Source organism: Balaenoptera acutorostrata, chromosome 8, assembly GCF_949987535.1.
Source record: "Balaenoptera acutorostrata chromosome 8, mBalAcu1.1, whole genome shotgun sequence".
In the NCBI taxonomy this organism is placed as follows: domain Eukaryota; kingdom Metazoa; phylum Chordata; class Mammalia; order Artiodactyla; family Balaenopteridae; genus Balaenoptera; species Balaenoptera acutorostrata.
In genome coordinates, this window is record NC_080071.1 from 102,612,582 (window position 1) to 102,624,451 (window position 11,870).

Genomic DNA, 11,870 nt, shown 5'->3' on the forward strand with positions numbered 1-11,870 from the left:
AGAGCTGCCCCTTGCGGGGGCGGGTGGGGGCCACACCCCTGGCCCCGGGCTGGGGGCACGAATGCCTGCAGCGTGTTTAACACCCGCTCTGTCCACAGCTCTTCGGGGACGTCTGCTACACCTGCAGCCACGTGATCGAGGGCGATGGTAAGGCCCCTCTGTCCCCGTGCCCCCTTCCCGCCCCAGGCCCCGTTCCCCCGCGCTCTCTGGGCTGTGGGTCCTGCAGCTGCGCGCCCAGCTGGCCCTCCCTGGGCACAGCTGGGCCTGTGGCTGGCCTGGGGGTGCCGCTAAGCCCCCATCTGCCCCGCACAGTGGTGTCGGCCCTCAACAAGGCCTGGTGTGTGCACTGCTTCTCCTGTTCCACCTGCAACAGCCGGCTCACCCTGAAGTAAGTCGTGCTGGCTCCCGGGGGTCGGGGGCCGAGGTGGGCGGAGACCTGCAGGGCGTCCCCCTCCCTCCTCCTGGGGCCCGTCGGGGGCTCGGGTTGGAGTCGGCTTGCCATGGGCTCTTCTCTTCATCGGACCTTCCCTGGGGATGCAGTGGGAGCAGGGGCGGCCCCAGCCCCGAGAAGGCAGGTCCAGGGACCCCCCCAGGGCACAGGGGGAGGAAGAGTGACACGGCCCTCCAGCACTCGGAAGGGCACTGGCCTCTGGGAGGGAAGGACGCTCCGGCTCAGGGAGCAGCGCGCTCAGAGCCAGAGGAGCCAGACCTCACCTAGGAAGCCGAGGGGGGAAGGCCAGCTGGAGCGGGGAGGGGAGGGGAGGTGCGGCCCGACTTCTGAGGACAAGAGGGAAGGTTCTGGAGTTGCCACATTCAAGAGAAGTCTCTAGGCAGAAAGGGAGGCCTGGAGGCCCATCTCCTCGTCTCCCATGGCGTCCGGCCAGAAGGTGCCCCCCGGACCTGGCCGGCTGGCGGGGGACAGGCTGCGGCAGGGGGAGGTGGTGGGCTCTGGGCCGGGGGTCCGAGGAGACCCTGGCTCTCCTGGCCGCTGCCCCTCCTCCCCAGGAACAAGTTCGTGGAGTTCGACATGAAGCCCGTGTGTAAGAGGTGCTACGAGAAGTTCCCGCTGGAGCTGAAGAAGCGGCTGAAGAAGCTGTCGGAGCTGGCAGCCCGCAGGGCGCAGCCCAAGTCCGCGGGCCTCCAGCCCGCCTGAGAGGCCCGCCCGCCGCCCGCTCCCGGCCCGTCGTCCTCCTGCCCCCCGCGGCTTCGCTGCCCGCCCCCGCTGCCCGAACCTGTGGCCTCTCCCTGCCCGTCTCTCTGCTCAGCATCTTCTTCCTCCCCGCCACAAGGCGTCCCGTCCCTCCCCTCCCCTCCCTCCTTCCACGAGGCCAGAGGCCACGGGGCAGGGGCCCGGGCGTGGCAAGCCTGTGACAGGTCCTCGTCCACAGCCTCAGCCCGAGGTCTTCCAGGGACAGAAGTAGGGCCAGGGTCACCTGGGCCGGCCTGTCCTGACCTGTTCCATCCCCGCAGGAGGCCTCGTGGCTCACATGCTGTGGCAGCTTGGCCAGCCTCCGCCCCCCGTGGCACGGGTGTAGCCCACGGCCAGGCGGCCGCCCGGACCCCAGGGCCACGTGGGTGGGCGCCCCCGGGGAACCACCCTGCGGTCCCCTGACCACGCACGCGCTCAGCCAAGCAGGAGCCTCGTGCCCAGACCGGGCCGGCGAGTCCTGGTCCTTCAGCCCACGCAGCAGCAGGAGGGCCCCGCTCACCCGCCGCCAGGCACACTCTGACTCCCCGGTGCGGCCTGGGGCCAGGAGGTGGTGGGCTCTGGTGGGCGGCTCGTTCCTGCCCTCCGGGGAGGACAGCGTGGGACCCTGGTGTTGGGACTCGCACTTGCACAACGAATGAAGGCTTCTCTACACGACCCCAGGGCTTGTGTGGTTTGTGACATGGCGCTGGACACGCTGCCACAGGGTTAGGGAGACAGACGCCAGACCGGACAGGCGTCCCAGGGCCAGGCTGCCAACAGAGACCCTCAGTCCCTGAAGGCTGGCCCGGTGGGTGGAGTCGGGGGACAGGCTCCGACAGGGCGGGCTGGGGCCGTGGGCGCCCAGCCCAGGCTCCGAGGCCCTGCATCCAGCTCCGCCCTCGGGGCAGCGAAGCCAGCGGCAGCCCGTGTCCATGTCCCGTGCCCTGCGGGGGAAGGAGGAAAGGTGTGCAGAGGGGCCCGTAGAAAGCATCTCCGCAGTCTGAGAAGCAGGAAGGGAAGGGGAGGGGGGTGGAAGGAAAGGGAGGAGGCAGACACGAAGGAAGTCACTCCCTGAGAATGGAGCTGTCCTCCGCTGGGCCTGGACGGGCCGCGGTGCTGTTTGCTTTCCCTGGAAGGAACCCTTTGCTGGACCTCCTGCCCACCCGAGCCCCAGCCCAACCCTCGTCTCTCGCTGACACTCTCCCCACTGCTCCGCGGAACTTTTATTGAACATTCCTGGGGGGCGGGTCCTCCCCGTCTTCCATCCGTCGGCCTGGAGGCCCGCCTGTCCCGGCCCTGCCCTTCGGCCCTCAGAGCCAGCACCCAGGGGAGGGGGCCCCTGGGGTGCCACAGGGTGGTGCTGCTGGGGGTTCTGGGGAGAGGGTGACTTGAGAGCCCGCCACCAGAGGGCAGGCCTTGGGCCCAGAGAAGGGCCCTCGGGAAGGGCCTCCAGGACCCCTGATTGCGGAGGGTGGCTGAATGGGCAAGAGGGCCCCGCTGCTAGGGACTGGCCGGGACTGAGGTCCGGGGGCCCCGCTGCTTGTTCACGGTGCTCAGCAGCTGCTGCACGTACGAGGTCAGCAGGTCGTCCATCTTGTAGCCCTGGACGGGGGGAAGGGTGGGGTGGGAGTCTGAGGGGTACAGCTAAGCGGGGCTTGGGCCAGCGCTTGCGGGGCCCAACCTCTGCCTCAGTGACACACCGGGCAGGGCGTGAGGAGAGAAACAGGGCTCCTGCGCCTGGGCCCCAAGTCCCCTTCCCTCCCTGAGACCACAGGCCCCCCTGCCGGGCCTTGTTGCCCCCCTGGGTGACACGCCCAGCCCTTCCTGAGCTGCACCTGCTTCCTCTGCCGGCCCAGCCTGGCCTGCCCACCCCAGGCATGGGGGCCATGTCCTCCCAGGGAGCAACTCGCCCGGTGGCCAGGGGCGTTGGGTCAGGGTCGGGGAAACCCAGTGTCCGGAGCCTCTGGGTCCTTTGTGTGTGGGCTGGGAGAAGCCCCCCGGGCCTCGGGCTCACCAGAGAGGTCTCACACAGCAGGCGGCTGCCCCGGCCCAGGCTCCCCAGCACCATGTGGAAGTAGGTGCTGCCGCTGCTCCAGCTGGCAATCTTGGTGAAGGGGTAGGTGGTGAGCAGGTCCTGGGGGCACAGCGGGCGGGGGGTAGGAGCCAACCAAAGCCCAGACGGCCCAGGGGCCCTGAGTCTGAGCTGCTGCCCGGGGTCCTCCAGAGCCCACAGGGCCATGTGTGGGAGGCCAGGAGGGCCCCAGGACCCTGGCGCAGTCCCCGGGGTCCTGCCACTACCTTGGTCTTGGGGTGGATGAGCAGAACCCCGTGCCGGTTGATGGCGATGACGATGATGTCCGGGTAGGAGGGCTCCGAGGTTTGCTGGGGAGGGAGGGGGTCACAGTGATCACAGCGCAGCCTGGGAGGCCAGGCGGCCCCTCCCCGAGACGCACGCACGCACGCACGTGCACACTTGCTCCCCCAGACCTGGCCGCTGGCCCTGCCCGTGGCGTGTTTGGGGGAGAAGCTCAGGCTGCTGGGGCCAGAGCCGGGCGGGGCCTGCATGGCCAGGATGGCCGGGCTTGGGGCGGCGCGGCCTACCTTCACCTCGAAGAAGGCGGACCCGAAGGTGGGCCACCGGCAGATCCACTTCAGGAAGGCCACCTTGGCCTCCTCCACTGTCATGTCCCTGTGCTTGTCACAGGCCAGGAGGATGCGCTGGGGGAAGCAAGGGCCAGTGAGGGCCTGAGTGGAGGCCACTGCCCGACCGGGCTGCCACACAAGGCCCCGAGGTCCTGGCCCAGAGCGGCAGCTGCTGCCTGAGGCCGTGGACAGCGCGGGGACGGTGCCACAGCGGACCCAGGCCACCCCCCACGGTGGCACCTGGGCGGGGTCCCTGTGGGGGCAGCAGCCGAGGGCCCCCTCCCCAGCCCCTGCCAGAGACCTTCTTCCATTCCTCTGAGGACATCAGACGTGTGAGGTTCTCAGGCACAAGTTCCCTCAGGACCTTGGGCATGCTAGCTAGTTGGGACCGGTCATTGCCAAACTGGGCCTTGTAGATGAGGCCTGCCAGGTGGACGGCATCCTCCTGCGAACACTTGTGGAACCCACGCAGGTACTTGGGCAGCTCCTGGGTGAAGCACAAGCTGGACTTCAGGCTGCAGCCGCCCCCGGCTTCACACTCATGTGATAGCCCGCCCTCATCCAGGAGACCGAGCCCGCAAAAAGCTAAGGTCATCAGGGTAAGATGTCCTGCAGAGGGAAGGCCGCTGAGTGGAGGCAGGGCTCCCTGCCGTCTCGCCGTGGAGGCCGAGGCCTGCTCTACCCCTTCAGGGCAAGGGCCAGTGCTCCACGGGCTGCAGGACCCCCTGCGCCTCCCCGCCCTGGCAGGCACGCTGCAGGTGCTGGTACGGCCGCTGTCTCCAGACGCCGCTGTCCCTCTGCTCCTGGCTCCAGAGCCCTCAGGGGCGCGGCCGGCCCACCGTGAGGCCCTGGCCGGGAGCTGGGTGCCCAGGGGCAAGGGGGCCATGCTCCACTCTCAGGGCAGGTGTGGGCTGGAGCAAGGGTGGTCCCAACGCCCACCAGGAGGGGCGGCCCGGGTACCTGATGGTAATGGAGTATGGTGTCTGCCTTCACATCTCTCCCTGGGGCCACGCTGAGCCACAGTTTCCGCATGAAGTACACCTGGTAGGGGAGTGTCACAGCGGCCCCTGGACCGGGGCGGCAATGAGCACCAAGCCTGTCCCTGGCCCAGCAGGCCCGGGGCGCTGCCCGCCCACCCCCGCACCCTGCCCCTTGGCCCCTCGCATCGCCGCTGTGTTTTCTACCGCGGCCTCCCCAGCTGGAAAGCCTCCACACCTCTTCCTCCCTGGCCCCCAGCTCTTCCTCATCCCTCAAGATGAGTGTAGAAGCCCCCTCCTCCAGGAACATTCCCGGATCTCCCCGAGGGGTCAGGCCCCGTTCCGCCCTCTCTGCCCCCATGCACCCTCCATCACCCGCAGTCCCGCCATGTGTTCTAGGCCTGCCGCATGCCCGGCCCCTGCCGGAGTTGGGAGAGCTCCAGGGGCAGGGCCTGACCGCCTGGCCCCGGGCCTGGCCTACCCATGACCCAGGGAACATGAAGGGTAATGAGAATGAATGAATAAATGAATGGGCATAGCCATGCAGCAGTGGCCTGGGGAGTCGCCTGACCCTGGCCCAGGAGGCAGACAAACCCTGCCCCGCTTCACATCCCCGCAACACCCCTTCCCCGCCCCACCTTTCCTTCCCGGCCTCCCGGCCCCTCCCCTCCTTGCCGGCCCCTCCCCTCCTTCCCCGCCCCTCCCCTCCTTGCCGGCCCCACCCCTCCCTGCCGACCCCACCCTTCCTTCCCCACCCCTCCCCTCCCCTCCTTCCCGGCCCCTCCCCTCCTTCCCCGCCCCACCCCTCCTTTCTGGCCCCAGCCTGCCCCACAGAGCCCTCCTCTCACCTTCCTTCTGGGGCTTGTTCTTCTTCACCCAGTCGGCCACCTGCCTCAAGGAGTCAAAGAAGAAGTCTCCCTCCTTCTGGCTGATGACCTGAGGCGGGTGGAGAGGAGGGCACAGGGAGGCACGCAGGTGTGCGGCATCCAGGGACCCATCTCTAGCCTGGGAGGCTAGGTGCGGCACTGGGGCTCCGACCCCTCCCGCCTACGTCCCTTCAGCCTGTGTGCCGCGGGGGGCCCGGCCCAGCGCAGGTGGGAGACCCCCGCCCGGCCCCTGGCCTGCTGGGCCGCGCACCTTGTCCGCGATCTTGATGAAGAGGCTGCAGCCCTCCCAGGAGGCGAGCTGCAGCCGGGCGGCGATGCTGTCGCACGCCTCCCGCACCCGGGTGTTGGTGCCCACCTCCAGCATCTGGGCAGAGAGGGGGCAGGGGGACGTCTCAGGACGCGGCTCGGCCCGGGGTGACCCTCAACAGCCTGCTGGCTGGGGCTGGGCTCGCGCCTGCCCTGTCCTCAGAAGGGCAAGACTCCCTCTGGAAACCTGGCCGGATGTGTGTGCTGTTTGGTCACAGGGCTCGCTGTCTTGGGGTCCCAAGAGTCCCAGCCTTCTGAACTTGCTCTGAGAGCCTGCCACCAGACTGTGGGAACTTTGTCCAGGCCACAGTCCACTTGGGGAGGGCTGTGAGGGCCCCCTTGCTGCACTGCTGCCCCTTGGCCGAGGGTCTCCCGCCTCCCGCCTGTCTCCTCCGCCGTCCCCAGAGGCCGACTGGGCTCTGTCCGCAGGCACCCCATGGCGGCCCTTGTTCACCGTGTCCCGGGGCCGGGGCCCCCAGGCCCTGGACTCAGCCTTGTTGCCCAGCCCTGTGGCCTCCTCTCCCCTGTGCCCGGCCTGGAATGCCCCCCACACCTTTGGGACGTCCGGACTCCTGACTGCACTACAGCCGCCCCGGGGCCCATCCCTCCCCTGTGCGGCCCGGGGCACCTGAGGGCGCCCAGCACTCAGTTCGTGCTCATGGGGACCGGGGTGGGGCGAAGCGGTAGTTTCGGGGGAGACGGGGCAGGGCTAGGAGAGCGCTGAAGGGGAGACCATCCACTCTATATTGGAAACAGCCGTGTCCGGCGGTGTCTCCCGGCTCTCGTCGGGTGACCCCCGTGGGGAGGGACCTTGCTCCGGCTGCGGGTCCCTGGGGGGGTGCAGGGGCTCACCTCGCTCGTGTTGTTGGGCAAGCAGATCTTGTGGCACATGCGGGAGATGTTCTGCTCCACGGCCTCCACCTCCACCTGGTGCGGGGGCTGCTTCCGGGGCCCCGTCCTGGAGCAGACAGTGCACAATGCACCTGCCACCCGACACCCTCACCTGGGCCCAGCCCATCACCAGCCTCTAAGCTAAGCTCTGTGCCAGGTACAAAACAAAAGCCAACCCCGAGACCACCGCCGTTCCCTGGGGGCTGCCCTGCCTGCGGTGCTGGGCACATGGCCTAGAGGAGGCAGCAGCGGCCAGCCTGGCCTCCCCTCCCAGGTGCCCCGAGGTTCTGAGGACACACATGGGGAGGGGACCCAGGCTGGCCGGGGGTCCTGGGCCCGGCACCAGTAGGCAGGGTGGGTCGTGTCCTCATTCCCACACAGCTGGGCGGGGGGTTGGGGATGGGGACACCCACCTTCCCCACCGCGACCCAGGCTGCCGCTCACTGTCACGTCTGCTCACCAGGTCACCCCACCCTCTCCCACAGACACAGGAGGCCAAGCCAGGGCTGGAGGGCAGGCAGAGCCGGGGAAGAACTGCAGGACGGGCTGGCAGGGATGGGTCTGAGCTCAACTCCTGTGGGCTGGGCTAGGGGGGCACACAGGTGGCTGGGGACATCAAGGCCATCCTGTGGCCTCAGGGCAGTTCCTTCTCTGCCCTGGGCGGGCAGCCACGGGGGCCTAGGAGCTGTCGGGCGCACCTCAGGACCCTCTGGATGCGGCGGCTGCAGTCGGGGGCCAGCAGCGCGCTGCTCCGCGTGTCTGTGAATTTCTGGGCGTGGGGCAGCAGCGCCTTGCCGGGCGGGAAGAGGCCGGTGCACAGCCACAGCAGCTGCCAGCCCCGCTCCTCGCTGTGCCTGCAGGGGGCGCGCTGGTCAGCCCAGGAGCGGCCCCTCCCGGAAGCCCGGGCCAGCCAGGCACCTCGGGGAGATGGGGCTTCTTAGGATTTACGCTACGAGCTGAGGCCTGCCTGAGGCCCTGGGCAAGGCAGCCGCTGTCCTGCTGCCAATGCCGCCAAGGCTTCCCTGCCCACGAGAAGGGGAGGGGGTGCTACTGTGCCCATCTCGTGGAGTAGGGCACGAGGTTTAGAGAGGCCAGGGCCTGCCCAGGTGACAAAGGAGAGAGGGGGACCCAGGGCAGGTCTGCCTCCCCGCCGGCTCTGGCCAGCCCAGGAAGTCGGGGACACACCGGGTCCCAACCTTCCCACCGTTACTGCGAGGGTCGCCTCTATGAGGGGCTGCCTCCCCCTCTGAACAGTGGACACAGCCTCGGGGGCCGGGGCGAGGCCTGAGGGGGCCCTGGGCACGGCAACCCGCGCGCGCGGTGCCCTCTGCCCCTCCCGGGTCCCCACAGACCTCTTGGTGTTGTGCGTCAGCTGCTTCAGGATCTGGCAGTAAACCTCATCCTGCAGGGCCGCCTCCTGCAGGGCCGCCGAGAAGATCTGGTCGGTAAGCTCCAGGGAGGTCCAGGCCTTCCGAGAGGGGTAGTCGCCCATGTACCTGAGGATGGGTGCGGCCGTCAAGGAGAACGCGCCGGCGGGGCTGCCTGTCACCGCTGACCCCCGAGCCCCGCCCCGCGCGGACCCTGGGGCAGCGCTGTGCCCTGGGAGATCTGGCCCCCTGGCGGGCGGGCTGCGGGGCCGGGGCAGGCTGGCCGGGAAAGGATATCGATGAAGATCCGACAGGCGACGTCCCGCAGCTCGGCGTCGGCGTGGACGCGCCCGAGCAGAGGCTGCCGCAGCGGCTCGGCTGAGTGGGCCCACAGGCGGCCCCGGGTCCGGGCCAGGGGCAGCACAGCTCTGCTGACAGTCTCCTTCTCTGGGACCCTGTCCGGGATCGAGGCGGGGGTGAGGGCCCTCCTCAGGCCTCCTCTGCCCGTGCTCCTCTCTGTCCCCTCCCCACCACGAGCCACGCGCACACAGTGGCAGGAGAGCCCCGGGCTCCAGTGCAGGTCCCCACGGGGAGGCCCTCTGTGCCCACAGCACGCAGCTCAGAAACGGGGTGGTTGTAGGAGGGTCAGAGGGTCCCCTCCCTGCCCAGCGAGGCCAGGCGGGCAGTGCACCTGCTTTCATGGCCTCCAGCCCCCGGGGAGCAGAGAGAGGCTGCTTGGGGTGGGCTCTGGGGGTGGGCAGGGCAGTCACCTAAAAAACTCATAGGAGAATTCCTCCAGGGTGTGCAGCTTCTCCTCAGGCTGCTCCTCGGGGGCCGGCGCTGCGGGCCGCCCCTCCTGGGCTGCCAGCTTCCGCTTCTCTGGTGGCATGGCCAGCAAGCTCTGTGAGGGCACGGGTCTGTGGGTGTCCAGGAGCCCCTGCCCACTAGCTCCTCCTGGCCTGGTTGCCTCAGAGACTCGGGAGGGGCCGGCCCACAGGGCTGGATAGGCCTGGGTCTACCCTTCTTGTGTCACCTGCTGTGTGACCCAGGATGAGTGACTCAACGTCTCTGAGCCTGTTTCCTTTCCCTTAGGAGGGCTCTCAGGCCCACCACGCTCCCCTTCCCTGGGGCACCTCTCCTCAGGGACATGTCTCACCCTGACCCTGACAGCCTGGCCCCCGACCTCCTTCTGGCCTCAGCACAAGTGCCAGTCCCTCAGGGATACCTTCCCAGACAGGGCAAGCCCCCGCCCTAGGATTTGCTCCCATAACAACAGGGACTTCTTCTTGGTGGTACTTCGTTCACTTGCCATCAAGTCGTCATTCGTCCCAGTGCTCCTCGAGGGCGGAGATACTACTGTGTTCAATCCTGTACTGCAGGCGCGGGCCACGCAGTTGGCACTCAATACACGCACGCTGGAAGGCCTGTCTGTCCTGTCTCCCTGGGGGGCTGGTCTTGGGGCCTGGGGTGGGGTGGCTGTCAGGGGTAGGGAGACTTGAGCCCCCCTGGGTCAGAGTTTAAATGAGGCTGAGACAAGGACGGATGCGTCCCCAGGACACTCCCTGGTGGGAGGGGTGGAAGGAATGCCCACTGATTGAGCACCTACTAAATGCCGAGCGCTGCACCAGGCACTCACTGCACAAGCACTTCCTGCCTCTCCATCACCCCAGGAGGACGATGGGGCTGGCAGAGCTGACGTGATTGCCCAGGATCTGTGAGGTGGGTCCCCGGCCCCTGAGCTAGGAGCCCAGGCCGGGCATCTCGGCCACTTCCCCAGGTGCCCACGGGTGCCTAGCTGAGGGCAGGGGAGCATATGAGTTACCAGCAGCTGTGCCGAGGGCTTGGTGACCGTTGGGATGGTGTAGAGGCAGGCCGTGGGCACCAGCCCCGTCTTCTTGGTCCTGTCATTCTGGGCCAGGGTCCAGTTCTCAGAGGTCAGCAGCCCCTGCTTCTCTGTCAGGATCAGCAAGTCCCCCTTCTTGAAGGGCAGGAGGGTGGCATCCTCTACAAATCCAGGTCGCACAGACACACACACGGGGCAGAGAAGACGCCGTTTCCCAAGGGCTCAGCGGAGCCCACAGGCTGTGCTGGCATCCTGTGGGCCATCTCCTTTGACCGGTGGGGAAATGGAGACGCAAAGCAACGGGCCCAAGGCCACCCTGACAGTGAGCTGGTGCTGGGATTCCCAGAGCTCTGGCCCTCAGGGGGCCTGGACAGGCACAGAGCCTGGGGTGGCAGGAGCTGGGGAGACCTGCTCAGACGCCTGACCAGGAGATGGCTGGCAAGCCGGGAGGGAGGTGGACCAAGGGAACAGAACACCAGCTGGCAGTCACCAAGCCTGCCCGGGAGCCGGGTGACCTCTCTGAGCCTGTTTCCTCAACTGTAAAATGAAGAGTCATTCCTCCCTCCTGGGGCTGTTGTGAGGATGGAATGGGCCCCAGGGACAAAGCTTCTGCTGACGTTTCTTACTGCACTTAAGACCCTGTGCACAGCCCTCCCCTGCCCCCTCCCTCCTGAAGCCTGATTTCCAGCCGTGCTCAGGGAAGCCGTGGCCGAGAACTCGACTGCCCGGGCTCACCCCACCCGCAACCCCCCTCTGAGCTGTGTGGCCCTGGACAAGTTGCGCCCCTTCTCTGAGCCTCCAGTCCTTGCCTGTAAAATGGGACAACAGGGCAGCTGTGGGGATGGCGGGCAAGGCACGGGCGGGTGGCCCAGCTGTTCTCTGCAGGTGAGGGCGCGAGGACAGCCCTCAGCGCACTTCACTTTGGAGGGTTTGAGACCCCTCCCGGAGTCCCCTCATCTTGCACATGGGAAGGCCTTGCCTACCGCTGCCCCCCTAATGCTTGGTGGCCTCTCTCCCTCTCTCTGCTCGAGTCCTTGTGCCCCGCCTGCCACGTGACCACCGGGACCTGGCACGAGCAAGCCACCCACCTTCACCGGGTCTCCTCCCCAACTGGCTGGGTACCTGTGGCTTTCCTGTCCTGCAGGGCCATGGCGAACACGGACCTCTCCTTCAAGCCCTCCAGAAACATGGCCACCAGCTCGGCGATGGCCACGCTGCTGGGGGACCTGAACTCGAACTCCTCTTCGTGCAGCGTGAAGAGCGCCAGCCTCTGCCCACCCTGGGCCTCCCTGAGGGGGAAAGGGGGCAATGTGACCAGAGGTCTACTCCACCCTCCCCCTGGGTCAGCCCCTCGACAGCCTCGGAGGGGTGACCCGCCTGCGTTACAGATGAGGAAACCGAGCAGCGAGTCCAGAGCCATGGCAGGGCCAGGGGCTGAGAGCAAGTCTGCCCCGGTCCCAGGCCCCGCTGTGTGTGTGGGCAGGTGAGCCAGAGCTTAGGCTCCCATGGGCTCCAAACGCAGTGGTGGTATTGAGCCCCAGTCTGTGGGTCAGCTCCGGGCAGGCAAGGTGGTGGCCAGCGTGGAGGGCCACCACGGGGCCACCGCAAAGAACAGTGGCGCTGAGATGGAGCACCAGCCTGGGCGAGCTTGGGCGAGCTACCCAGCCTCTATGTGCTTCCGTTCATTTATCTGCAGACTGGGGGTGCTGGGGGGACTTACTAGCATAGCAGAGAGCGCCCAGCACGGTGTGCCTCAGTGAGTGGTGG

At 67.9% G+C, this 11,870-nt stretch overlaps 2 protein-coding genes across 3 annotated transcripts in view; one reads left to right on the top strand and one right to left on the bottom strand.

Moving 5' to 3' along the window:
* Positions 1-1,864, top strand: part of LIMS2 (LIM zinc finger domain containing 2) — a 36,028-nt gene extending 34,164 nt beyond the window's left edge. For both annotated transcript variants that reach the window (XM_057551119.1, XM_057551118.1), the window contains exons 8-10: positions 99-147; positions 313-388; positions 1,006-1,864. In XM_057551119.1, the coding sequence (XP_057407102.1) occupies positions 99-147; positions 313-388; positions 1,006-1,153 (273 nt within the window). In that variant the 3' untranslated portion in view covers positions 1,154-1,864. The remainder of the gene's footprint in view (positions 1-98; positions 148-312; positions 389-1,005) is intronic.
* Positions 1,865-2,411: 547 nt separating this feature from the next.
* Positions 2,412-11,870, bottom strand: part of MYO7B (myosin VIIB) — a 102,130-nt gene continuing 92,671 nt past the window's right edge. The window contains exons 34-48 of the mRNA XM_007182855.2: positions 11,226-11,392; positions 10,083-10,264; positions 9,031-9,161; positions 8,558-8,715; positions 8,246-8,399; positions 7,592-7,747; positions 6,855-6,960; positions 5,947-6,060; positions 5,658-5,745; positions 4,793-4,899; positions 4,134-4,319; positions 3,791-3,907; positions 3,488-3,571; positions 3,204-3,323; positions 2,412-2,791 (exon numbers count right to left, since the gene is read on the bottom strand). Coding sequence (XP_007182917.2) covers positions 2,690-2,791; positions 3,204-3,323; positions 3,488-3,571; positions 3,791-3,907; positions 4,134-4,319; positions 4,793-4,899; positions 5,658-5,745; positions 5,947-6,060; positions 6,855-6,960; positions 7,592-7,747; positions 8,246-8,399; positions 8,558-8,715; positions 9,031-9,161; positions 10,083-10,264; positions 11,226-11,392 — 1,972 coding nt within the window. The 3' untranslated portion in view covers positions 2,412-2,689. The remainder of the gene's footprint in view (positions 2,792-3,203; positions 3,324-3,487; positions 3,572-3,790; positions 3,908-4,133; positions 4,320-4,792; positions 4,900-5,657; positions 5,746-5,946; positions 6,061-6,854; positions 6,961-7,591; positions 7,748-8,245; positions 8,400-8,557; positions 8,716-9,030; positions 9,162-10,082; positions 10,265-11,225; positions 11,393-11,870) is intronic.